Below are 26102 nucleotides of genomic sequence, written 5' to 3' on the forward strand. Positions count from 1 at the left end.
AAGAATTTGAAATACGTACGAGCATATTGACATTTGGACTGTTGTTAATTTGGGCAGGTTTCTCAATCATAATCCTTCAACAAAATAAATAATAAATAGCAATGAGTCTTTGTTAAATTCTCAGATAGGCAATAGTTCTGTAAACTTGGGTTCCCATGCCACGCTAGGCTGGTGAACAACTAGTGTGACACTGGTCACAGCACAGTGATGCTCCAGCTGGCTCCTGACTCTAGGCAGGCCACCCACCCCTGAACTTCTATGAAAGCTCCTGTTTCACCCAGGGGTCTCTCACATGAGCTCTCCCATGAGCCTTGCTGCCCCTGCCTCCCTCCTAACCTGTGGCTCAGATGATGTCCCCTTGTGTAATGATGTCCCAAGGCGGCCACAGGCTCTGTGCCCATCACTGCTCCATAGGAAGGCTGACACCTCCCTCTGCTGGTGCCTCATGGGAACCTCCTTGCAGGGCCTTGTGGCTGACACATTTGTGCTGAAGTCACCTTTCCTGAAGCCCCCATCTTGTTCCTGTTAGTTTCTTGGTACTGTATAAGTTTATTGATGCTTCGCTCTACCCCAGGCAGAGAGACCTAAGAATCATTGAGGTTGAATTTTCCAACAAGCTCATGAACTGTGATGTCCAAGTCAAAATTAATTTGAATTATAGAATTAAGACATAAATTTTTTCTTACATGCTTACATCTGTGAACTGTGAATTTGCTAAAATGCCTGCCTCTCTACGCCACAGCTGCCCCTTTCTCTTCCCTCTCTCGTTCTCTCTCTCTTTTGTCCTCACCCTTTTACATGAACACAAATACATACTCTTTCCTCCAAGATCATTTTAAAATCTTCCCCGCATATAGCATACTTCAGTGTATGCTTGACCTTTTTCAAAAGTAACATATTTAGCCAGTTAGCTTAAAATGAAAGCAAGCAATTGTTTGCCAATACTGTATACATGATTTTTCAGTCAGTGCATAATCAGAAAATGCTCATTGGAGATGTTTCAGATATGCCTTTCAAAGTAAATTCAGGCTAAAACATGTCTGCATATGTATTTTTTTTAAAACACAAATAGCTTCCATCTCTAAGGCTTTCATGGAGAGAAAAAAATGTAGAGTATTTTATCCAAGATCTTTTGCAATGAATTGCTTGATAGGAGGCCTTGAAGTCAAATATTCTTGACTACTTCTGGTTTTAGAATAACTTCTTAAACTCATTTTCTGTGTTTGCAAAATAGGAATGATGGTGTTTTGAAACTCAGGATCATGGAAGGTTTTAATCAGTCAGGGCCTTCAGGATGATTCCAGGTACTTGACTGGATCTCTAAGGGGCTTCCAGAAGGCTGGATTTCATGCCTGGGATTTGCAGGGTGTCAGCAACGAGTTGCGGGGTGCAGCACAGGGTACCTGGGAGAGCAATGTTCGTTTCAACTGTGTGTCCTCCCTACACACAGGTGCTGGCCATGCTGCCCCTGCCACCCTCCCACTGGCATGTTGAGAAGACCCTGCTCCGCGCCCCTCATAGCTGGGAAGGCTGCATGGCTCAGGGGTCGCTCACCCTCCAGCAGTGCTAGCAGTCAAGCAGATAAATAAGTGCACAGGAACACGCAGCGAGCAGGAAACCTGGAGTGGGGAGGGCTTGGATCAGGCCAGAAATGGATGTTCAGAAGCACAGGAAAGAAAGTTTAGAGGAGTTGAGCCCAAGAAAATCATCCCAAAGAGCAAGCACTAGGAGGAAAGGAGGAGCTAATACAGACAGAGGAAGGAGGGAGACGGAGGAGGGTGTACTTCTCCGGGCAGGAAGGCGGAGGGGGCATCACTGTCGTACTGGATATTTGAAGCTGCCCATCACACTGCGTTTTCCTTGCCCTGCTGGGCACCAAAATCAGCACCTCCGTCACTAAGAATCCAAGATCGTCCCTTGAGGGCCTCTCTTTCCTGATGTTCTCCATGGGATGGCACAAAGCTTGCTACTTTGAGCTCTCCATCCCTAGACTTGGAACTGGAAGGGTCCAATCGGAGATGATTAGTCCTCATCCCTTGCTACATGAGAGCATCATTTTAAAAGATACTGCTGCCTGGGACCCACATCCAGTGCAGCTGACCTAACTGGTCTGCAGTGGGGTCCAGGTGTACTGTTTTTGAAGGATGCTCAGATGGCTTTCCTGGCTGAAGATCCATGGCTGCATACACAGCACACTCTGTTTAACCAGGGATTGGTCTGTGAGACCCTCTGACCTTGTTTCCTTTTCATCCTGTGACCTTCATAGATTATGGAACCATTAAGAAAGTGCGGGCGCCCCTGAATCAGACCTCAAGCAGCTGTTTGCTGGAAGAGATTGAGCTCTTCCCTGAGAGGCGGAGGGAGCCCATCAGGAGCCTGCAGATCCTGCACAGCCAGAGCGTCCTGTTTGTGGGCCTGCGGGAGCACGTGGTCAAGATCCCCCTGAAGAGGTGCCAGTTCTACCGCACACGCAGGTAGGGCATCTCCAGGGTCAGGATGCACTGGTGTGTGTGACGGGCCCGCCCAGAGAGAGTCGGGGAGGCTTCAGATGCCCTGAAGTTGAATGGCCTCAGAGCCACCCTTCATGCCTCTGAGAGTCCTGTGCTCTAGGATACAGAGCTTTCATGAAAATAGATTCACTGTGATGAGAACAACCCACCAGTTCTCCTCAGCGGAGGAGCCACGTTATAATACCTGTAAGCAGTTTTCAGGGTTAAAATAAATTATTCAGTGCCTTAGAACACTCAGTGGTAATACTGATATTTGATGACTGTATTAATCTGTTAATCTGGCACAAGCTTATACATATATATACATATATACACATATATATGTATATATACGTATATATGTGTGTATATATATGTATATATATGTGTATATATACGTGTGTATATATATATATATATATATATATATATATATTTTGAGACACAGTCTCACTCTGTCACCCAGGCTGGAGTACAAGGGTGAGACCTCAGCTCACTGCAACCTCTGGCTGCCAAGTTCAAGTGATTCTCGTGCCTCAGCCTCCCAAGTAGCTGGGAATGCAGATGTGTGCCATCATGCCTGGCTAATTTTGGTATTTTTAGTAGAGACAGGGTTTCACCATGTTGGCCAGGCTGGTCTTGAACTCCTGACCTCAAGTGATCTGCCCACCTCTGCCTCCCAAAGTCCTGGGATTACAGGCTTGAGCTACCGCACCTGGCCTCAAGCTTGTATTTTATTTGAATACAGAAATAACAAAAAATATTATAAGGTATACGTCCTTCTCGACCACAGCTCTTATGCTGATAACCCCTTGAGAAGAAGGAGTGGTTGATGTTGCTGCAGTGGCACCCACTTTCCGGGACACCCCCCTCCTGCCACTGTCCTTGGCACCAGCTCCCCTGGAGTGCTGCTTCTCTACTGAGCCTGCAGAGAGAGTAGGGAGGGAGGTCTCCAGCCACAGGGAAACCCAAGTGTCATTGCATCTTCCTTCACCTTCAGGCCAGTCTTATCTTCCGTGGGACATCCATGATCAACCACAGTTGTGTTTAAAGTTTAATTTGGAAACATGTTGGCCCAGGTGCTTAGGAAATGAAAAAGTACTGTATACATCACACACTTGACCAGCACTTTACTCCGGGAAATTGTATATAGACTCTGATCTCTGACAAAAGATCGCCCTTGGGGAAATCAGAATCTTAAATGTTCTTAGGCATCTTGTTTAATTCCACTCCTAAAGCAGGGTGTAATTGCAGATTTGGAGTAGAAATAGTCCTTTTTGATATATCACTCACAGACATCTACCCTACACAGGCCACTCTCTGTCAAAACAAGGTGCCTAATGACACTGGCTTTGGAACTTAGAAGCTAGGGTTCATGGAACAGACCTGTTGTTGCTTTTTTTTTTTTTTTTTTGAAATGGAGTCTTGCTCTGTAACCCAAGCTGGAGTGCAGTGGTGTGATCTCGGCTCACTGCAATCTCTACCTCCTGGGTTCAAGTGATTCTGTTTCCTCAGCCTCCCGAGTAGCTGGAATTACGTGTGCCACCATGCCCAGCTAATTTTTGTATTTTTAGTAGAGACAGGGTTTCACCATGTTGGCCAGGCTTGTCTGGAATTCCTGACCTCGAGTGATCCGCCCGCCTCTGCCTCCCAAAGTGCTGGGATTACAGGCGTGCGCCACTGCGCCCAGCGCTGGGTTGTTGCTGTTTCGTGACCCAGGTCACAAAAGTATTTCAGAATTCACTTTCTCACTCAACACATGTGAATTGCTATAGAATCAAATAGGATAATATATAGAGTATAAAATTTAAGGCACTCTGCAAAGTGAGTATTCTTAGGTGGAAGGAAGGTTTTTATGTGTAATCACAACAATATGCCTTTCAAGATGATTCTAGAAAATGAAGTCTATAATATAATGTCTCCTTTGAGATGAGAGAGAGAGTTGAGGAATAATGCGAGGAACCTCCCAGCTAATCATAATGATATTGCAAACGTTAATAACAGCTAGTGGTATTTATTAACTGCCATTCTTATATATGCTTACTTCGTAAATTTAACCACTGGCTGCTTGAAATGTGTTCTGGTTTGTGTTCCCTGCAGAACTAGCCTAGGGAAGGAATTATTCTTCCCCTGGTTGCTGTTGGTTCAGTGGGTAACAGGGTTGGGGTCTGGCCAACAGGATGTCATAGCTGGAATATATCTAGAAGGACACCAGTCTTTCAACTCCAGCTCAGTGAAGGATGACCTTTTTCGAGGATGACACAGGATAACCCGCAGGAAGCTGCAGGCCTGTGCTGTCTGCAGGGTGATTCTGGTGCCAGAATGGGAATGCGTGGCTTATAGAGCATGAGGCAATTCATCTTTTACAGGTTGCTCTGCTTCCTTGAGTCTGGGTCACAATCGCTCAGCCTCTTGTACATGCAACTTAGGAACTAAGTTCTGCATCAGATCAGTGATGAGAGGCACGGTGTCCCTGGCATCTCTCATGCACCTGAACTGCCAGCCCACTTGTGGATCCACAGGAGCTGGTGCTCCAGGCACAGAGGCCTGGGGAAGAGTTCACTGTTCTCTCTTTCCTTTCAAGGAGAATGATGCCACTGGTGTGTCTTCATTGGGCTCCTGAGAGGGAAGGAGCTTGACATTTATAGCTGGAGCTTAATCACCGTGCTGTTTACTCTGAGAGAAGCAGCAAGAGATTGTAACTTCATTTTCAACTGATAGACTATGGTCTTCTGTGTGCCCATCCTCAGAGGGGGTTAGTTTGTGCCTGGTCCTTTAGTATTTCATTTGAGAAAAGAAAACTAAAGATTTCAACCCAAGCATTTCTCTGAATATTTCCAATGTGTTTATCTATTATCCTACTCCTGTAGAAAGATAGGAAACCCTGCCTAGTTAACATACCATGGAGAAAAGAATATTTTTAAAAAAATAATAATGCATAAACATTTTTTATAAATTATAAGGAAAAATTGTGGATTTTTTTATAAAAGCAATTTTAATCTTTCAGAAAGATGCTTAAAGAAGTACACTAAAAAATAGGAATAGGAAAACAATTGGGTAACGATTGGATACTAATTTCTTTGCCAATATACTTTCCATCATAGAATCTCAGTAATGCCATTTATTATTGGAAAACCAGTCTTATAAATGAATCTTGAAGTATTTAAAAAGGGAAACTGCTTATCTAAATTACCTCCTTCAAAATCATGTTTACATGTTTAATTTTCTTGAGTCTTTTTTCCAAAGACAATGCACAATGACATTTATTAAAATGTATATAAATGATAACTGATACAATTTTCACAAATTTATTTTACATATCTGACAATGTACTAGATTTTGTGAGAATTTTGCGGAATTATTATGTCAACCCTGAAAGTAAAGTAGCATACCATATCCATTGTTCAGATGAGGAAATGACAGCTCATATTTTTGGTGTCCTGCTCAAGGTCACATAGCTACTGCAATATGAGAACTGGGTCAGAGCCAAGACTGCCCCAGGTCCATGTTGTGTTACTGGTTCTTTCTCCTGCCCCTGGTACAATGAGGACCACCCATTCAGTGGTCAGATTTCAGAAGAAGGAGCTGCTGCATTGCACTCTGCATGTGTGCAACTGAGAGGCAGAGCTGGTCAGTACCCAGACAGGCAAAAACCAGGTCTCCTGAGAGATGCTCACCCCTCCTTCCCGTTAGCCTCTTCCTCATTCTGCTTGCCATCAGACTGAATCAAGCAAACATGAAGGAGGTTTTGTACTCTGTTTTTCCAAAGCTTTCTAAGCTGAGTCTCCATTCTCCAGTTGTTCTTAAGGAGATCCTGGGACCTCAGGCGTCGGGGGTTGGGAGTGGTGAGAGAGCACCTGCCTGTACTGACCACACATGTGTTGTGACTGATCAGAACATAGCACTGTTCCCTTGGAAAGTTATTTTAAAAGATCAATATTTCAAAATTATATTTCAGTCAAGTTTGACCTCAAAGACGAGCAAAAAAATTGTGTTTTGATGTTAGCATTTTTTTAGCACAGCCATTTAATAGAGTGAGAAAATCATGCAAAAGACAAAGCTAACTCATTGAAATTGGTGGTGATCTCTGGGGATGTAGAGTGCCAGAGAAACTGCACTATTCATGCATATCCTTTTTCATTTTAGGCCTTATTGACCACATCTGTGTATAAGTTGCATAAAGTGAGTTCACATTCACTAATTTCTGAGGAATTTGGGGATCTGGGAAGGCCCAGATATGAGTACCATGAGTAACAGGGGAAGACAGGAAAGCTGACCTCATCCTGTGGGCCGGGTCATGCACCTGGCTCATGGTCCAGTAGCATCACGTGGTCTTGAAAGTGGGAAAAGGCTGGAAGTGGTGACTCACACCTGTAATCCAAACACTTCTTGAGGCTGAGGCAGGAGGATTGCTTGAGGCCAGGAATTCAAGACTAGCTTGGGGAACATGGTGAGACCCAACTCTACAGTGAATAAATTAATTAAGTGGAAAAAGTCTCCATGAGGAGACACAGGATGCAGCAGCCAAGAGCAGCCACTCACTGACTTCCTGCCTTGTGTAAACATCAACGTGAAGTCAGAATCTGCTACCCTATGAGCTCTGGCCAAGAGCTCACAGGGTTCCCACCTCCGTAATTCAGGAGGAAAAGAGCAGCCACAGGACCTGTGCTCTAATAGTCTTGTCTAGAAATCAGGTTGTTATTTTCTCCCACAAGAAAACGTTACAGCCTTCCAAGTAGTATGTCTGATTGTACCTCTTCAAGGCTAAGAAAAGAACAGCTTAGAGGTGTGGTGATGGGAGGGCCGCTGATTTGGACTCTTTTTGTTTTTGTTTTTGTTTTTGTTTTGTTTTTGTTTTTGAGACGAGTCTCACTCTGTTAGCCAGGCTAGAGTGCAGTGGTGTGATCTCAGCTCACTGCAACCTCCATCTTCTGGGTTCAAGTGATTCTCCTGCCTCAGCCTCCCGAGTAGCTGGGACTACAGGCGTGCACCACCAGGTCTGGCTAAGTTTTGTATTTTTAGTACAAACAGGGTTTCGCCACATTGGCCAGCCTGGTCTTGAACTCCAGATCTCAAGTGATCCACCCACCTCGGCCTCCCAAAGTGCTGAGATTACAGGCATAGGCCACCACGCACGGCCCTGATGTGGACTTTTAAAATCATTTTAAGGACTCTGTGTGGAGTGGATCAGCATGTCGGCAAATTTCCTTTGCAAAGGGCCAGAGAGAAACACTTCTAGGCTGCACAGGTGTCCGGTCTCTGTTGAAACTCCTCAGCTCTTCCCTTGCAGTGTGAAAGCAGTCATAGACCATAATGAATGGGTAGATGCGTGGGTCAAGCAAGGCTGATGGATTTGTCTGTTGAGAAAGGTGTGATCCACTTTTAGATCCAGACAGTTTATTACTTAGCCAAAAAAAAAAAAAGAGCAGAAAATGAGTCTACTCGCCACATCCCTTTTCCCACAAGATGATATCAAAACAAAAGGGGCAGCCGGGCATGGTGGCTCACACTTGTAATCTCAGCACTTTGGGAGGCTGAGGAGGGCAGATCACTTGAGGTCAGGAGTTCGAGACCAGCCTGGCCAACATGGCAAAACCCTGTCTCTACTAAAAATACAGAAATTAGCTGGACATGGTAGTGCATGCCTGAAATCACAGCTACTTGGGAGGCTGAGGCAAGAGAATCGCTTGAACCCGGGAGGCAGAGGTTGCAGTGAGCTGAGATCACACCACTGCACTCCAGCCTGGACGACAGAGTGAGACTCTGTCTCAAAAACAAAACAAAACATAAAGCCAGATGACAGTGCAGCAGGAGAACTAAGGCACTGCGCTCTCAGCCATGCTGTAGCCTGGCAGTTTTACAGCCTAAAGCTGTATCCTAGTGCGGGTATATGAGGGGGCAGAAAGCCTTACACCTCATCAGAACCTGGAAAGCAATGAGAAGTTCCTGACAGCCTTCCTGGGACATAGGGATGTGGGAGGAATGGTTTTGCAGCAGTTCCTCATAATCCCCCCATGTTCCAGTATCAGGGAGGATCCCGGGGGCCAAAGCTTAGGTCACCTGTAAGTAAGCCTTGTGCTGTGGCCTCTGAGCACTCATGAACAGTTACCAGAGAGGAGTATTCCCCAGTTCTGTGTTTCAGGAAAAGTTTAGGTGGCCGTATGAATTTGGCCACAGGCTGTGTGGTTTGCTGACCCCTAAGTTAGGTTATCATCTGCCTTTTGAATAAATGAATGTCCCTTAATAACACTAATTTATAAAATTAGATATTACATTTATCAAATGAGTTATTAAATTACATAGATTAATCTGTACCCTCATATTTTCTGAACATCATGGACTTTTCTAACCTTTGGATATTTACTCATACAATCTTAATTTTTTATTTAACAGTCATTGAAAGAGTGTGCAATTAATCTTTAATCATAGAACAGAAAGTAGACTGTGAATTCCTGCATGCCAGCACAGACTTCATTCAAGCTGCAGGCACATGAGCTCCCAAAGCCTGGGCTTCCTCTATGCTTCTGGGTTCGATGAAGCCCCCAGCCTGGTATCCAACTCAAAAAAGGGTCAATAAATATAATATTTGTTAAATTAACAAATGGACCTTCTGCCTCTCCCTTATCTGCTAATTTACTTCATACCTTGAAAAGAAGCAAAATTCTTGTGACAAAATAAAATTCCTTTACAGAAAAATGTGGCAATATCACACAGTAGCAAAAGGATTGAAAGCTTTTGGGCCTTAGGTGGGTTTTGTTTGTTTGTTTGTTTGTTTTATTTTTGCTTAATGAACTAATTGGGGGAAAGGAGAGAAAATCTGGGAACTGGAAGAATTATAGCCTACATATAAAAGAGTCACACCTTTTAAATTGTGCCTTATAAAACTAGAGGGAAAGATGGACCATTAAGAAAAAGACATTGGGCAGGACGTGGTGGCTCACTCCTATAATCCCAGCTCTTTGGGAGGCTGACCTGGGTGGATCAAGAGGTCAGGAGTTTGAGACTAGCCTGGCCAACATGGTGAAACCCTGTCTCTACTAAAAATACAAACATTAGCTGGGCGTGGTGGCGCACGCCTGTAAAACCAGCTACTCTGAGGCTGAGGCAGGAGAATCGCTTAAACCCAGGAGGCGGAGGTTGCAGTGAACTCCAGCCTGGGTGACAGAGCAAGACTCTGTCTAGGAAAAAAAGAAAAGGAAAAAGACATTGGCTCCATTGAGTGAACTGGTATTTGGGTGTTCTTAATGCAGTTAACCTTTAATAGTGTCATTTAGTTAAAGAAATTAACACCTCATCAAAAAAATTAGTATGGAAATTAGATTACTACAGGACATTTATTCCTCTAAAGGTCAAAGTTTTAAAAGGCGGAGTTAATAGGTTGACACCTTTCTTAATTAAATATTCCCTAAAGACAGCATCTGCCAATGGGAAAAGCATACAATGTGTACAGAGAAATTGTAGGGTCTTCACGTGGTCTCCCAGCCAGACAACCTTGCTCATTTGGTCATTAATCAAATAAACATTCAGGAGGACATTTTGACATGTACCCATTTTACAAAGTAAATATCCCCTCAGAATGAACTTAATATTTGCCAGATCTCAAAGTCTTGAGTTTTTGTTTGTGCTGGCTTTGGTTTAACCTCTAGAGAATGTGGATTTTTTGTAATTAATTCCTTTATATTATATTTATTGAACTCAATACTTGCCAAACACCAAGTGAGGCCCTGCATAGAGGATGATGAATGAGGCATCCCTGACCCTGCCTTCAGAGGACTCAGTGTAATAAGAAATTCTGGTGTAAGTAAAATCACCTGCTGTCATGGAACTGAGCCAAAGGACCTTGGAGTTACCTTAGAATTTATTCCAAAATCGATTTATCTTTAAAGTCTGATCCTGGAATACGCTAGGACCTAATCTCCTCACCTAAGGTTCCTCTCCAATTATTTTTTAAAGCTATATCTGTATCATAACCAGTGTTCTAATTTTCAATTTCCAGTAGTAAGGGAATTAATCACCACTTATGGTATACCCTTTCAACTATTGTTCTCTGATTGAGTTTTCTGAAGCCATTAAGCTACACCTATGAAGACATCTGTATGATCCAATAAAAATGTAATAAAGCACAGCAACATTATATGGATGCCACCATTAAATCTGTTTTTAAAAATAGAGAAATGGCAGAAAGTAAATGCACCAAGTTTTTGTTGGTGCTGGCACTAACAAAAGTGGTAAGTGCTAATTAGGACAGTGAGGAAGACATGATAAGAGGGGTTCCAAGGTAGGCTTGGGCTGGAGCACAGTGTATTCCAGTGTTGTCATAAGGTAACATCCCCAGACCCTGGGCAGGGTGGGTAAGAACCCATCAAAACGTGAAGCTGCTTTACTAAGAGAATGTGTCCTTGGTCTCTAATTGGCAGTGTGTGTTTTCAACAGTCAGTTGGGTAAAGTTTGAAAATCTATTACCAACTGTTTGTACTTAGTTGAGAAACACAACTAAGGGAGATCAGAAAGAAAAAGTTTCCTTTTTGGCCAGGTGCTGTGGCTCATGCCTGTAATCCCAGCACTTTGGGAGGCTGAGGAGGGTGGATTGCTTGAGGTCAAGAGTTTGAGACTAGTCTGGTCAACATGGTGAAACCGCATCTCTGCTAAAAATACAAAAAAAAAAAAAAAGAAAAAGGTAGGTGTGGTGGCAGGAGCCTGTGATCTCAGCTACTTGGGAGGCTGAGGCAGGGGAATTGCTTGAACCAGGGAGGTGGAGTTTGCAGTGAGCCAAGATTGCACCGCTACACTCCAGTCTGTGCGACAGAGACTCCGTCTAAAAAAAAAAAAAAGTTTTCTTCTTTAATATCTACTCCACAGGCTTCCTGCTTTTGAGCTCTCAAATTTAAAGTTATGTAAGAATTCTATAGGAAAGCTTGAGCTGCCACCATTCTTGGCTCCAGACCCTTGCACCTGAGTTATCCTAAATAGGAACACCTGGGCTTCTCCTAAGATTTTTTTTTTTTTTATTTGTTGCATAGTCCAGTGAATTCTTAAGGAAATAACTATTCTCATATGTTTACAAAACAGCTTGCCTATGCAAAGAGCATGAGCTTTGCATTCAGGTGGCTCTGGATGGGGCTTTTGTGTGTGTGTGACCATAAGCCAGTTACTCGAATTCTTTGTATCTCATTTCTCAATCCTGTTTCCATAGGAGTGTGTTATCAGAGATAAAGAGAGAGAGGCTATGTTAGGGGTCTGGTACATAATAAGAATTCAACACAAGATAGTTCCTTTCCTGTTTTAATACTATACTCAGTTCATGCAAGTCCTTCTGAGCTGGCATTGCCTGTGAGTGGTCTTTTATACTTTCTGCACACTATGTTGAAGGCTGGGCTTCAAAGTCTCCCTCTGTCCTAGATGTAAGTCAAAATAAAAAGTGAATGAACAAACAAGAAAGAAAAGGAAAAAAAAAAAGTAAAAAGGACAGACTGCTCTTGTATGTGTGGTTTGCCTTCTTTGCCCACATATACTTTGCATGGTCTCTGGACTAAACTGAAGGTAAACTGACCAGCCAACCATTTACTGCTCTGCCTTCAAACAACTTCATGTTGTCTGAGAGGAGGATTCTTCTCCTTTCATTCAATTGTTTCCTGACTCTGTCGGGGCAAATCAACAGTTCATGAGACTCTAGCATGACCACATGATGTGCTTGGGTGAGTGATGTCAGCATGGCCTCTTCCAAGCAGTGGGAGCATCTGTCCGTGGATTTGCAATAATTCCCTGTCTCGAGTGAACATGTCTCTATCCACACAAGAGCAACTGGGATTCAGGCACTGATGAAGGCTACACAGGGCCAAGTGTGAAGAGAGCCAGGTGCAGTCGTGAGGGCACCAGAGAATCCACATTCAAGGCAGACCCCACACTTGTTGTAACTACCTACCGAGAGGGACAAATGTTCTTTCTGAGGGGTGGGCTGTACTACACAGAAGGGTTTCTTGGCATTGAACCTCTTCCACTCAATTGCGGTCAAACTGTTAGGTGAATTATAAGAAAACACAATAATACATATTTTCCCCTCTGGACTCACTCCCCTTTAAGGTTTTGAGTAAAAATTAAAATGTATTACCTGACACCTTCTGCATTCTTCAGGCATAATTGTTGACCCTTAAACCCTATTTCACAGAAGTGTCTCTCTTGAAAAACATGTTATATAGCAAATAAGTAATCGTGTCTTCATTTTAAATCTTAATTAGCAGAGAGGAGAGGACACTGGGGGAGGGTGAACTTTGGAGGTACCTATAATTATGCCTACTTATAGAATAGAGATGTGGAATACCAATGGTGTGGGCTTCTCCCTGAATGAAGTGACCAGTAATTATTTTCTTTTCTTCTTGAGCACATAGACACAACTTTTTCTGGTTGCCATTCCTGGTGAGTTACTTCCACATCACGGAACCATGGAAGGTTTATGTTGGGCCATTGAAACACCCTGTGCTCCCTTTGTCCTGGTTTTGGTCCCCTGGTACAATCCTAGCCATGGAAGAGGCTGCCTTTCTTGGCTTTGTCCTAGAGGCAGTCTTGGCCTTTCTAGAAAGACTTTATATTTGTTCTAGAGAAAAGTTTACAATGATTGAAGCCCACAAGGAGGTCAAGATAAACAGCTCAGGATTCAGTGCTTAAAGAGGGAGTGGAACGGGGTCTCTGCATCAGGTCAGAAACCAAAGCTGGCAAACCAAGTTAATCACAAGTCCTAGATCCAGGAAGAACTTTTGACTTGCTTATTTCAAATGTGCACTATCTAATCCCATCACTATTTTTTAAATTATCAATTTTCTGGAAACGCTTCACTGTAAAATGTGTATCAATCTTGTTCAATTTTAAAACAGATTTTTCAGGAAAATTGAAATGTTATATTTGCCTATTAAGGTTTTAACTAAAAGAACATTTGCTTAGTATGCTTAGTATTAGTGCCAGTATAAGTCAATTGTTTAAATTTAATATTAAGTGCAAAATGAAATGTAAAAAACAGCCATTGTATTTGATCAGTGTTATTTAATGTTAAGCCGAGTAGTTTTTAATACCTGAAAAGTAATAAAAGTTAGTCACTAATTGAAATCGAGTACATTAATTTCACCTACAAATCATAGCATGCAACGTGAATTATTATTGGACTTAGTATTTTCAATATAGCATGTTTTCAACTACCTCAGAAGTCCATAGTGTATAATAACTTGAAATTGTGCTTAGGGACTAATTATAACAACTGTATGCATCTCCATCTCAGAAAAACCTTTTTTATATACTATCCAGTACGATGTAACTCTCCAAACAGCCCTGTGAATAGGTATTTTTGTTCCAGTTTTGCAGAAGAGGAAAACAAAGAAAATGTATGTTCTAGCTGGATTTACCAACTGAAGGATCTGTGGATGTCTCAGGAAGGTTATTGTCTACTTGGAATTTTCTTCAGTCTTATTTTTAGTAAGATAATTTGTTTGTTTGAGATGGATACTCACTCTGTCACCCAGGCTGGAGTGCAGTGGCACGATCTCAGCTCACTGCAGCCTCTGCCTCTCAGGTTCAAGTGATTCCCCTACCTCAGCCTCCCGACAGGGCATGTGCCACCACGCCCGGCTAATTTTTGTATTTTTAGTAAAGACAGGGTCTCACCATGTTGACCAAGCTGGTCTTGAACTTCTGACCTCAGATGATCTACCCACCCTTAGCTCCCAAAGTGTTGGGATTACAGGCATGAGCCACCGTGCCTGGCCAGATAATATTTTTAATTGCAGCTCTTAAAGTAAAAGAATAGCTTATGAAGTATATGGTAACATGGTGCTTAGGAATGAGACAGATTTTCATAGGAATTAGGGAAGGGATAATTCATAGACGGGTTGATCACTACCACAATCATTGTAATGATAATAGAAATTAATATTGATGTTTGAAGTGTGGCTCTTGCACAGTATTTGGGAAGCACTATAAAGTATGCAACACTTGCAAGGAAACCCTCAATCTTTAGTGGGGCCCAAGGACTCTGCCCATTTCTCTCCTCAAGCTTCAGCCCAAGTCCAGCCTCCATTTTACCAGTTTTCAAACTCTCCAAGTTCTCTCCCCACTGAGTGCTTTTCCCAAACTGATCTCTCTGCAAAAAGGTTCTGTTCTTGCTGGCTCCTATCAAATGGGTCACTTCTGTTCATCCCGTTTGTTCCAGTCCCGGAATATCCTCTCACCCAGGGCTCACCCACCCATCGAAGTGGGGATTCACCAGACTCTTACGGCCCTTTGAGTTCTTCCTTTGCAACTGGTGGTTGATATTTATCATGTAACTATTTAATATGTACTTTCTTAACCAAATGGCAAGTTCTTGGAGCTCAGTGACAGTGTCTGTTTGCCATGGTACACCCAGCACTTTCAAAGTTGACTTCATGGCAAGTGCTCATAAGTATGTGCTGAATCGATACATGATTGAAACACTTTTAAAATCCCATGTTTAAGAATACATTTTATATTAACAAAATGGCAAAAATCCTTAATATCAAAAATAAACTGACCTAATGATAATTAGAGTGACAGTGACAAGTCAGATAAAGTCATCACTTAGATAATCTAATAGGCACGAGGAATTGTACTCAGTAATAAATCTCAACTTCTCAGAAATAGAGTGAAAATATTTTAATGAATACACTTATTTTTCTGTTACTCCAACGAACAAAAAACATAATTGCAAACTTTTAAAATGTAAATAAATAATTTAGATATATGTTGATGTTATTGTCGTGTGGAAAGGAAAGCAGACATTTATCCTGCTTTTTAGAATTAAGGCCTGTCTCCAAATATACGTTTAGCTCTAAAAAATATGCTCAATAAGTGTGTTTTTGAAAAAAATTAAACCTTCGGATTCTGACTAACATTTTTATCTGAATTCAGGTACTTTCAAATACCAGGGTAATATGTAAAATGAGAATAGTGGAAGGTCATTAACACATTATGGAAGTTTTGAACTTGAATGTTGATAATTATATTTGAATAGCATGTATTTATGGGGTACAAAATGCTGCTATGACATATGTTTACAATTTGGAATAATTAAATCAAGCTAAAACTTTTATTAAAAATATTTATCACACAAGGAAAAACATTTTCAAAGTGGAATACAGAAAAGCCACTTTCACAATGGCTGCATTAATTGGAAACCCATGATTTTCCACAGTTTCTTAAAGAGATCCAGCTTCCAAAAATAAAATTGTGTGATAGATTTTCTTAAGACATAATTTAGAATAAAGGTAGATCTCATCAGAATTTTGTCCATGGTGTAAAATATTTTGCATGAGGAAATTATATTTAAATATACATGGTATTTTATTGAATGGGCATTTGTGTTTGTAAAGACATTTTAACATTTTAAAGGATAAGTGTAATGTTAAGAACATGCAGAACCATTGGCATCATCAGAAGAAAGAGATGTTATTACATGTAGCTTTCCATTTAAAACAGCTTGAAATACTTCCCTCTAACACTGGGGCATTGTTTTAAGTCTCCAAGCAGCTTTGCACAGGAAGTCTAGGGTAAATGTAGGGAGTCCGTGGAATTTTTCCCTTTTTGGAGGTTTAATTTTACCTACTGGCCATGTTGCTTTAATAAGAAACATGGAAAAGAATGCAGGGCTTTTGAATGATCTCTAAGTGTAGCCTCGGTATATACTTTTGCTCCGTGTAAAGAATCACACACAGAGAATTCCCATATGTGATATACACTATGTTATTTTGTCAATGAAAGAATACTCTCAGGTTTGCCATAGGAGCTGCAAATATAAATATGTCACTTTTGGCTAGTTTAGTAAGATGAGGACACTCTCAGATCCGATCTCATTGGCACAGCCAGGTGAGGTCACAGCAGGGAGCAGAAGGACTCTTAGCACTCACCCCACCCAGGTCTGTCTCATGAGTTGCACTTGAAGGGTCTCCAGATTTCCGGCAACTTCCTCTGGGTATTTTTCTACAGAACAACACTGCACATGCAAAGCTACTCAGGAAGAAATTGCTGACCCCTGGATAATAAATGCACATGTTTCATGGTCTTAGTCATTGGTTGTGATAGTTTATTCTCATCTTCTCTATTCCCTGCACAAAAAAGGTGTTTTTAAATCAATTGTGTGTGTTGAGAATTGAGAAAATTTTTATGTGTTTTCGACAATAAAAATACAGGTTCAAGTTTTATTCAATGAAACTGATCATTGAAATAATTTTTTATTTAAAAGAGTACATTATTGGGAATCATATTCCCACAGGTAGAGATTTTAAAATGCTTATGCTCACACTCTCTGTTATCAACTTGTAGTATTTGAAAAGGATGTCATTTGAATAACAGGAAAGGAAACCATACTCACATCTATTACTCTTCCTCTAACACCTGAATTTGTTTGTTTTGTGTGGGGTTTGAGATGTTTAGATTTTTAAATGCGTATTTGTGATTTTTGATTTTGTTTGTTTGTTTATGAGGAGGAGAAAAATACATTTCAAATGGACAAAGGATAGGGAGCCAAAGAAATGATACCTTAGAAGAATCAGAAGGAATTGGGGGAGTGATGTTTCTGTAATCTTTAATCTTTCTATAATGTTCGATGTTTAATCTTTAAGTTGGGAAGATTTAAGTGAGAAAGATCTTAACATGGAACACACATTAGATGCCATAAAGGAAAGTGTTCATAAGTTTTACTGCATAAAATTTTATAACATGTATATCTCAAGAAAAAAATGTCAAACGGGGAAAATATTACTCAGACAGGGCTGCATTTTAATGCAAAAATAACCCCTTCCAGTGACCATGTAATAAAATGAATGACTCATGAAAGAGATCAAATCAGGAATTGGATATGGATAGGAAGTTTACACACGGAAAATGCAAATGTTTAAAAAGTATATTCATCTATGCTAAGCCTTAACCAAAGACACAACTGAAAGAAATGAAAACAGACAATTGAGAAATTCTATTTTTTTAATATACCAGCTTTCTGAAAGACTTACCCGTTGGGTGAGTTAAAAAATATGGTAACATCCAGTGTGTAACAGGGTGAGGCAGCAGAGGCACTCCCATGTTGTTGGTTGGTCCAAATTTAATAATGCCCATAACTTTTGACTCAAAAGTTATGTGAATAAAATTTTATCATATAGCAAACCCATACAAAAATGAGCACTGCAGCCTTGCTTTTAAAGGGTAAAGTTAATAATTTTAAGGGGGAAATTTACACTGCTGGTGGGAATGTAAACTAGTACAACTACTGTGGAAAACAGTGTGGCGATTCCTTAAAGAACTAGAAGTAGAACTACCATTTGATCCAGCAATCCCACTACTGGGTATCTATCTGGAGGAAAAGAAGTCATTATATGAAAAAAGGCACTTGCACATGCATGTTTATAGTGGCACAATTCACAATTGCAAAAATGTGGAACCAACCCAAATGCCTGTCAATCAAGGAGTGGTTGAAGAAACTGTGATACATATATATGATGGAATACTACTCAGCCATAAAAAGGAATAAATTAACAGCAACCTGGAAGAGATTGGAGACTATTATTCTAAGTGAAGTAACTCAGGAATAGAAAAGCAAACATTGCATGTTCTCACTTTTAAGTGGGAGCTAAGCTATGAGGATGCAAAGGCATAAGAATGACACAATGGACTTTGGGGACTCAGGTGCAAAGGGTGGGAAGGGGGTGAGGGATAAAAGACCACAAATTGGATGCAGTGGATATTGTATACTGCTTGGGTGATGGGTGCACCAAAATCTCATAAATCATCACAAAAGTACTCATGTAACCAAACACCACCTGTTCCCCAATAACCTATGGAAATAAAAAATTGAAAATAAAATAAATAAAATAAAATGAAGGGGAAATTTAAATAAATGTTGGTTCATCAAAGAAATGGAGCACTATACAGCTGTTAAAGGGAATAAGGTAGAGCTATATTTATTGACAAGAATAGTGCAATAATGTATTATTGGTTGTAGAAAGCAAAATGTGAAACGGCGTGTACAATCACATTTGTGTGTATTACATATCATTTTTATATAAAACATATATTTGCCTATAAACAATAACAAAATACATGTGTGTATATATAGATATGTGCACACAAGTATGCTTATATGTGTGGATAAAATATCTGCAGAATATGTGAGTTCGTATAAACAGTACCTACTACTAGGGAAATAGGCTTTGTCCTTGTCCTTTATAACTGCTTTGTTTGTATTTTTGAATGGAAGTCATGTCTGCATACGGTCGCATATCAGGGAGTTTTAATGAGGTTATAGGAACAGGTAATTGTTTTATACCTTTTTGTACCCCAACCTAGCCCTACTTCTGAGAAACAGCTTTTTAAATCATTTGCACTTCTTTAGGTAATTAATAAATGATAATTGTATAATAACTCACTACATATCAGTAGATTGATCAACTGTAAATATATCTTCCCTAGCTGTGCAGCCTTCAAATCAATGTTTCCCTCCTTCAGTTTCTTCATTTCAAAGTGAGAATCAATGTAGTGCCTAATTGAGATACTGTATTTATAAGGTTGTCATGGGGTTTAAATGACCAAATATAAGTCACATTCTTAGAAAACTGCTTTATATATGATTAATACATTTGGTGTTTTAAGAATGACAATTTTGTATTATAAATATGAACAACTCATCATTACTTATGCTACCTCCCTGCCGACAGGGTTGATGGTTAAGCTGTGATTTCTGGTCCTACCAGATTTCTAGTCCTTGACTAGTTTGTAACAGGTCCTCCCTCACTGTGAGTACTATCCTACCTCTAAGAGGGGTCATTAGCACCTCCATGCTGGCATTGCCTCTCTTTCCTCACATCTGCTTCCTGCCCCTCTGACTTATTGGTCCATTCACAGAATTTCCAGGTTCAATGTCCTGTGTGCCCATGACATTATCTTCTGTATGTTTCTGGCTCCATCGCTATCATCTCTGTCTTCTTCCTCCCTCATTTACCTTTGCTTGTCTTTACAATGTAAAGGCCACAGCCCTCATCTAATAATGCCCATGTAGTGAATGAACTCTTTCATTTAGACAAAGTTAAAAAGAAAATACCCGCCATCTACAATACTTTTGATATCATATGTAGGATATAATAGACACAACTATATGAAATTACTATTAAATTGAAAAATTTAATACATTTAAGCTACAGTAAACAAATGAAAGATGTTCCTATTTTTTGAGTTTGAACTATTCATGTTGAAGAGTTTTGGATGTATCTGTATGTCATTGGGCTAATTTGTCAGATTTTCTGTGCCTGAGTTTTCTCATCAGTAAGGTAGTGGTAATAATGATGATGATTATGGTGATGGTAACAGTAAATAAAGTGAAAATAACACCTGCCTATCAAATCGTTTAAGCGTCTGCATGCTATGATAGTTTGTATTATAGTTAATATGATAGTGGGTGTTCAACAAATAATACCTGTTGTAAAAAGGAGGAGGATAATGGTGACAGTAGTGGTGATAACAGCTATGTTGTTTTTGAACATTGTAGAATCTTGATTTTTGCACTATTTATGACAGCAAAATGCTCGTGTTGGCTCATCTTTAGTCATTTGTCATGTATGTTAGATTAAAACATAGATTTTTCAAAATGTCTGTGTAAATGATTTAGTATTAGATATTTACTGGAGTATGCAGATAGCTGTGTTCTCCAGTGTGCAGCCTAAATACCCATTCGGCTTCATATGTAAGAAATCCCATACCTCTCTACCAAGGGACAGGTTCGCCTTGTCTTGTGTATCTTATCTTGGGTAAAGCAACCTTTCTGTTGACCATTTGGTGTGTGTTTCCAGCACCTGCATTGGGGCCCAGGACCCTTACTGTGGCTGGGACGTGGTGATGAAGAAATGCACAAGCCTGGAGGAGAGCCTGAGCATGACTCAGTGGGAACAGAGCATCTCTGCATGTCCGGTGAGTGCCCACCTTCTCCATCCTCTGACAATGCTGCCCACAGGAGCCATGCTCCCCTGGCGATCCTCAATCACACTGTCACGCTGTCTGCGCCTTTTCATATGAGAACCTTTTTTGCAAACCCAGTCTGTGCTCTCTCAGATCACTTGGCTCTTGGCTTGCACAGGGCCACATGGAATGCTGTTATAGGTTTTTTGTCTGTTCGAAGAGAAAGGTCTTCAGAGAAAACTGTGTTGATTTGATAGTGGAGTTTACGGTTTCTGTTTTATTCTTGGATTTTTTTTCCTCTCCAGAGTTTGCTGTGGACTATTTTGTCCCTTATAGCACTAATAAAACAGGAACTTCCACACCCAAAAATTTATTTTGGGAGATATAATTCCAGAGGCTGACATAAGGAAAGATGAGAAAGGAGTAAACTAAAGGATATTACTTTCACCTTCATGTGGGGCCAACCAGTAGATCCTGTTCAAGGTCACAGGAAGGTCTGGGAGAGACAGCCTAGAGTGCATTCCCATAGAGGACTTTGTGGAATGAGGAGAAACTCACCTGTATTGAGAGCCAGACTGAATCCAAGAAAAGCACATTTCATGGTTTCCTTTGCTGATATGTTGGTTTGGGTCCACATTTATAGGAACCAGTACTTAGAATATTTTTTGCTTTTTTTGTTTGTTTGTTTGTTTTTGGAAAATTTTCGGCCTTTAGAACATTTCATCCAATCATCTCAAGTTCTCTTATGGGTTCTCATAGAATATGAACAACAGCTATTAACTTCCACATAATGGAAAAGTCATAAGTCATGTTGCCTTCAGAAAACTGCTGATCTCTGCCCATCAGTTCTGCTGCATCTCTGCAAGACAGAGGTGTGGCACATTCAGTGTGTGAACTCCTTGCTGTTTCTTCCATGCTTTAGAACTGCGAAGGCATCGCAACAGTCAGCCTGTTTCCCACCAAAGTACTTATCTTTTCTGTTATCTCAACCACATATTCATGAAGCCTGTTCTTCAGCTTGAAAGTCAGAAAACCAGACAGGATGAAGCAAGGAAGTCTGGGGCTGTTCAAACCAGTGTCATTTCCCAAATGTTGGCACTGAATCGAGGGGCCTTCACTGTAACAGTGTGTGCATCACGACATCTAGGCTCTGGAAAGCTTCCTAGTAGGATTAGCTATGAGTCCTCATGATTATTTAACTTCAGATCTATTATTTTAGTAGCCAATTTCTCTGCAAAATCCCTTTAAAATGGTTAGAAAAATGCCATTGTTTGTTCTAAGTCCCTTCCTATCTCTGAAAAGTACTAAGAGCACAAGGATGTTCATCTTTCATTCTTTGCAGCTTGATAAAACATAATGTTTAATACCTGAAATGTGGTTCCAAATACAGACATACACTTTGGAAGAATCAGCAGATCTTCTTGTAGACCTTTGATCTTGCATTTTCAATCGTAAAAAAGGCACAAGATAATAGCTGTGTTTCTTAAGTAATTAGGCCATTGTCTAGGACCCAGAGTTGTTTTAGCATATATCTAAGAGATACTAATTATGTAATTATTAGTATCTGTAATGGGAGCTTCCCAGCAGGCAGCATGTTCCTGTGGGACCCTCAACCTAGAGAGGCCTTTCCCTCCATGCTCTAGTGTTTGTGGGCTGGAGTTCATGGGCTAGAAATACACACCCACGCACTTGTGTTATAATGAATGTATGTATTGTATATGTCTTTAGTCATTAAATGGAGAGTTGGCTGGGCACAGTGGCTCATGCCTGTAAACCCAGCACTTTAGGAGGCTGAGAAAGGAGGATTGCTTGAGGCCAAGAGTTTGAGACCAGGCTTGGCAACATAGTGAGGCCCTGACTCTACAGAAAAGTAAAATAATTTAATTAGGCATGATGGTGCATATGTGTAGTTCCATCTACTCTGGTGGTTGATGTGGGAGGATTGCTTAAGGAGTTTGAGGCTGTGGTGAACCAAGATCATGCCACTTGTATTAGTCTGCTTTCACACTGCTATAAAGAAATACCTAGACCAGGTAATTTATAAGGGATAGAGATTTAATTGACTTACAGTTCTGCATGGCTGAAGAGGCCTCAGGAAACTTACAATCATGGCAGAAAGTGAAGAAGAAGCAAGCACACACCTTCTTCACAAGTCAGCAGGAGAGAGAGTTCAGGAGAAACTCACTTTTAGACCATCAGATCTTGTTAGAACTCCCTCACTATCAGGAAAACAGAATGGGGGAAATCACCCCCATGATTCAATCACCTCCCACTAGCTTCCTCCCTTGACATGTAGGGATTACAGTTTGAGATGAGATTTAGGCGGGGGCATAGAGCCAAAGCATATCACCACTGCACTCCAGCCTGGGCAACAGAACAAGACTTGTCTCAAAAAAAAAAAAAAAAAAAAAGAACGAAAGAAAAGGAAAGATTTAATATTTAAGAAGTGAAGAGAGGGTGGTCACTAAAGTTGTTTCCTGCTACTGAGAGGACCTGAGGTCCTTGTTGCCTTCTGACCTTACTTGAGTTTTTAACAAGTAAGGTCAGAAGGTAACAAGGATCTGCCATGGTGTCAAGGCTGCCTCCTCTACCATCTCTGCTTTCAAAAATAAAGCTGAGCTGTGATATCTGGCTCTTAGTCAGCAAAACACTCATTACAAGGTCTGTTTCTTCTGATGACAGGGTATTTCATTACACAAAACTATCCCTGTCATGCCACCCAATGTATTTTATCACATATCAAGATACACTTTAGATAAGTTAAGCATATACAAAGAAGGCAACAAAAGATAATAAATTATGTCATTTTGAGCGAAACACAGCAAAGGGAACCATATATATTTCTGAGTTATATAGGCTACCATTTTGAAAATTAGAAATTCATATTTTCTAACTATACATCTCTTTCTACAAATCTGTCTCTTAGAAGGAGATGACCTAGATGTAAATGATTTGCATTAATATAGAGCAGTAATAACTTAGAGAGGTATTTAAAAAAACTATTGAAATGTAATTTTCTTCCATGTTATTTTTTAACTGAAATGGGACAAGGGCTTAATTTTATTGGGCAAATCTATCATATATAATCATTTCTGATATGCCACTGGTTGTGATGTGTACCACTGCTTTATATATTGCTAAGAAACAACAACAGCAAAAAACATTCTCATGGATTGCAAGATACCAGTTTATTTTAGAGATGGTAAAATACAAAAAAAAAAAAAAAAAAAAAAAAAACAGAGAGAAGTTTGCAATCAGTAAACACTTTTACCTACCTCTACATATATAGATTACAGAGGTATGTATCTCTATCCAAAGGAAATTAAGCTTTATAAGCTGGGGGATTTTTGAATGAGACCAAATATCTTATACCTCATGTAAAAGTGCAAGCTGCATAATGAAAGACAGAAGATCCTGTTACATTGAGTGCAGTAAGAGTTACAGTAATGTTGATGATGGTGAGTCAACCTCAGACCCTCTTGTGTGTGACCCTACCAAGTAAACCTTCACAAACCTTGGATCAATGACATAGCACAACTGAGTTTCCCAAAGTTAGTGTTCTAGTCAAACCTCATGCAGTGACTGTGACTTATGGCTGTCTTAGACCATTTATGTTGCTACAACAGAATACCTAAGGCTGAGTGATTTAAATTGGACAGAAATTTATTTCACACCATCTTGAAGGCTGGTAAGTCTAAGATCAAGGTACCGCTACTTAGTCTGGTGAGGGGCTTCTTGCTGTGTTCCACCTAGAAGAAGGTGGGAGGGCAAGAGAGAGCCAAATTTCTTTGTCACAACCCAATCCATTCCTGAGGTAGGAGCCCTCCTGACCTAATCACCTCTTCAAGGTTCCACTTCTTAATTGTATCACACAGGCAACACCTGAATTTGGAAGGAGCACATTCAGGCCATGGCAGTGGCTTAAATCCTCTGCTACCCACAGAGTTTGAATTGGATAAGGGACCCCCAAGAAATCTTTCTAGGGAATTAGGGACTTAAAGAAGACTTATTTTCTACAGAGGGATCCCTATTTAAAAATGTTTATGGGTTTCTATAGTCCAGATAACAGGGCAATAGTTTACTAACATATTGATTAATGTTCTGTTTGCTTATAAAATTGTAATTGAAAACATTACTCTCAGTTTAAGAGATTTGAAGTGCATCAGTAAAATCTAAATTGGCATATCTAAACTGATTAGAATAATTTATATGTCCTGCATAAATCATAATGTTGTTTAACAAGGGTAGCATAGTCTTAGGAATCTACTTGAGCTTTATTTATGCATGAATACCATCCACACCCTTTGTGAATACATGATGACCAGGGTACCATATGATGTAATGAGTCCCTATTCCAAAATGCATCGTGTATTATAGTTTGCATGTTCACTCCCCACAAATATGATGTTAAAATGTGATCCCCAGTGTTGGAGTTGGGACCTGGTGGGAGGTGTTTGGGTCATGGGGGCAAATCGCTCATGAATGGCTGGATTCCCTCTCTGCAGTGATGACTGCATTCTTGCTCTATTGCTCACATGAGAGTTGTTGTTGTTGTTGTTTGTTTTTTTTGTTTTTTGTTTTTTGTTTTTTTGAATCTCGCTCTGTTGCCCAGGCTGGAGTGCAGTCACGCAGTCTCGGCTCACTGCCGCTTCCACCTCCTGGGTTCATGTCATTCTCCTGCCTCAGCCTCCCGAGTAGCTGGGACTACAGGCACCCACCACCACACCCAGCTAATTTTTTGTATTTTTAGTAGAGATGGGGTTTCACAGTGTTAGCCCTTATGGTCTCGATCTCCTGACTTCGTGATCCACCCACCTCGGCCTCCCAAAGTGCTGGGATTACAGGCATGAGCCACCGTGCCCAGCCGAGAGTTGGTTGTTTTAAAGACCCTAGCATCTCTCACTCTCTCTCTCACCATGTGACATATCTGCTCCCCTTTCACCTTCTGCCATAATTGTAAGCTTTTTGAGACCCTCACCAAAGGCAGATGCCAGCACTATGCTTCTTGGCCAGTCTGCAAAACTGTGACCAAAATAAACCTCTTTTCTTTATAAATTACCCAGCCTCAGGTATTCCTTTACAGAAATGCAAAATGGACTATACATCGTGTAATAACTAACAAAATACAAAGAGCAAATAAACACCTAGGGGTCTCCTAATAACAAGATTCTTCTCAATGCCATTATGCAGTTAGTGTCTTTAGAATAAAAGGGAATTTTAGCAATGATCAAGCCCAGAGCCCTCTTTTAGATGGGAGTAACATAGACTACAGTCTAAGGGGTTTATCAAGGGTTCTAAAACTGCACTGGGAAAGAAACCAGGATTTAAATTCAACATTTTTGACATTATCCCTAATCTTCAGGATAATGCCCTTCTAAGTTCTCAATGTCTTCCCAAAGTAGGGGTGACACAGTCGTCACCAACAGATTATTCTTAGAGAGCAGGTGAGAGATTATTTCTGAATTTTGTGATAGAATCTTAATATAAGAGAAAGACAAGAGAACTAAGGTTTACTTGTGTGTCTAGAGCATGTGCTCAGTGCCATGTGAGGCAACTTTCAATGGATTATCTCATTTAATATTCACTGTGATCCCCAGGGATGGACATTTTTGCTTCCATTTTATAAATGGAAGAGGTGGGGCTCAGAGGTATTAGATAACTATTGCCCAAGTTCAC

The 26102-nt window shown here is 40.5% G+C and overlaps 1 protein-coding gene across 1 annotated transcript in view; it reads left to right on the forward strand.

The window, feature by feature from the left end:
- The window catches only part of SEMA5A (semaphorin 5A), a 505802-nt gene that overhangs the window by 385019 nt on the left and 94681 nt on the right, over positions 1-26102 (forward strand). The window contains exons 12-13 of the mRNA XM_055246035.2: positions 2267-2474; positions 20321-20438. Of these exons, the coding sequence (XP_055102010.1) occupies positions 2267-2474; positions 20321-20438 (326 nt within the window). The remainder of the gene's footprint in view (positions 1-2266; positions 2475-20320; positions 20439-26102) is intronic.

The sequence above is a fragment of the Symphalangus syndactylus genome, chromosome 16, assembly GCF_028878055.3.
Source record: "Symphalangus syndactylus isolate Jambi chromosome 16, NHGRI_mSymSyn1-v2.1_pri, whole genome shotgun sequence".
Lineage (NCBI taxonomy): Eukaryota > Metazoa > Chordata > Mammalia > Primates > Hylobatidae > Symphalangus > Symphalangus syndactylus.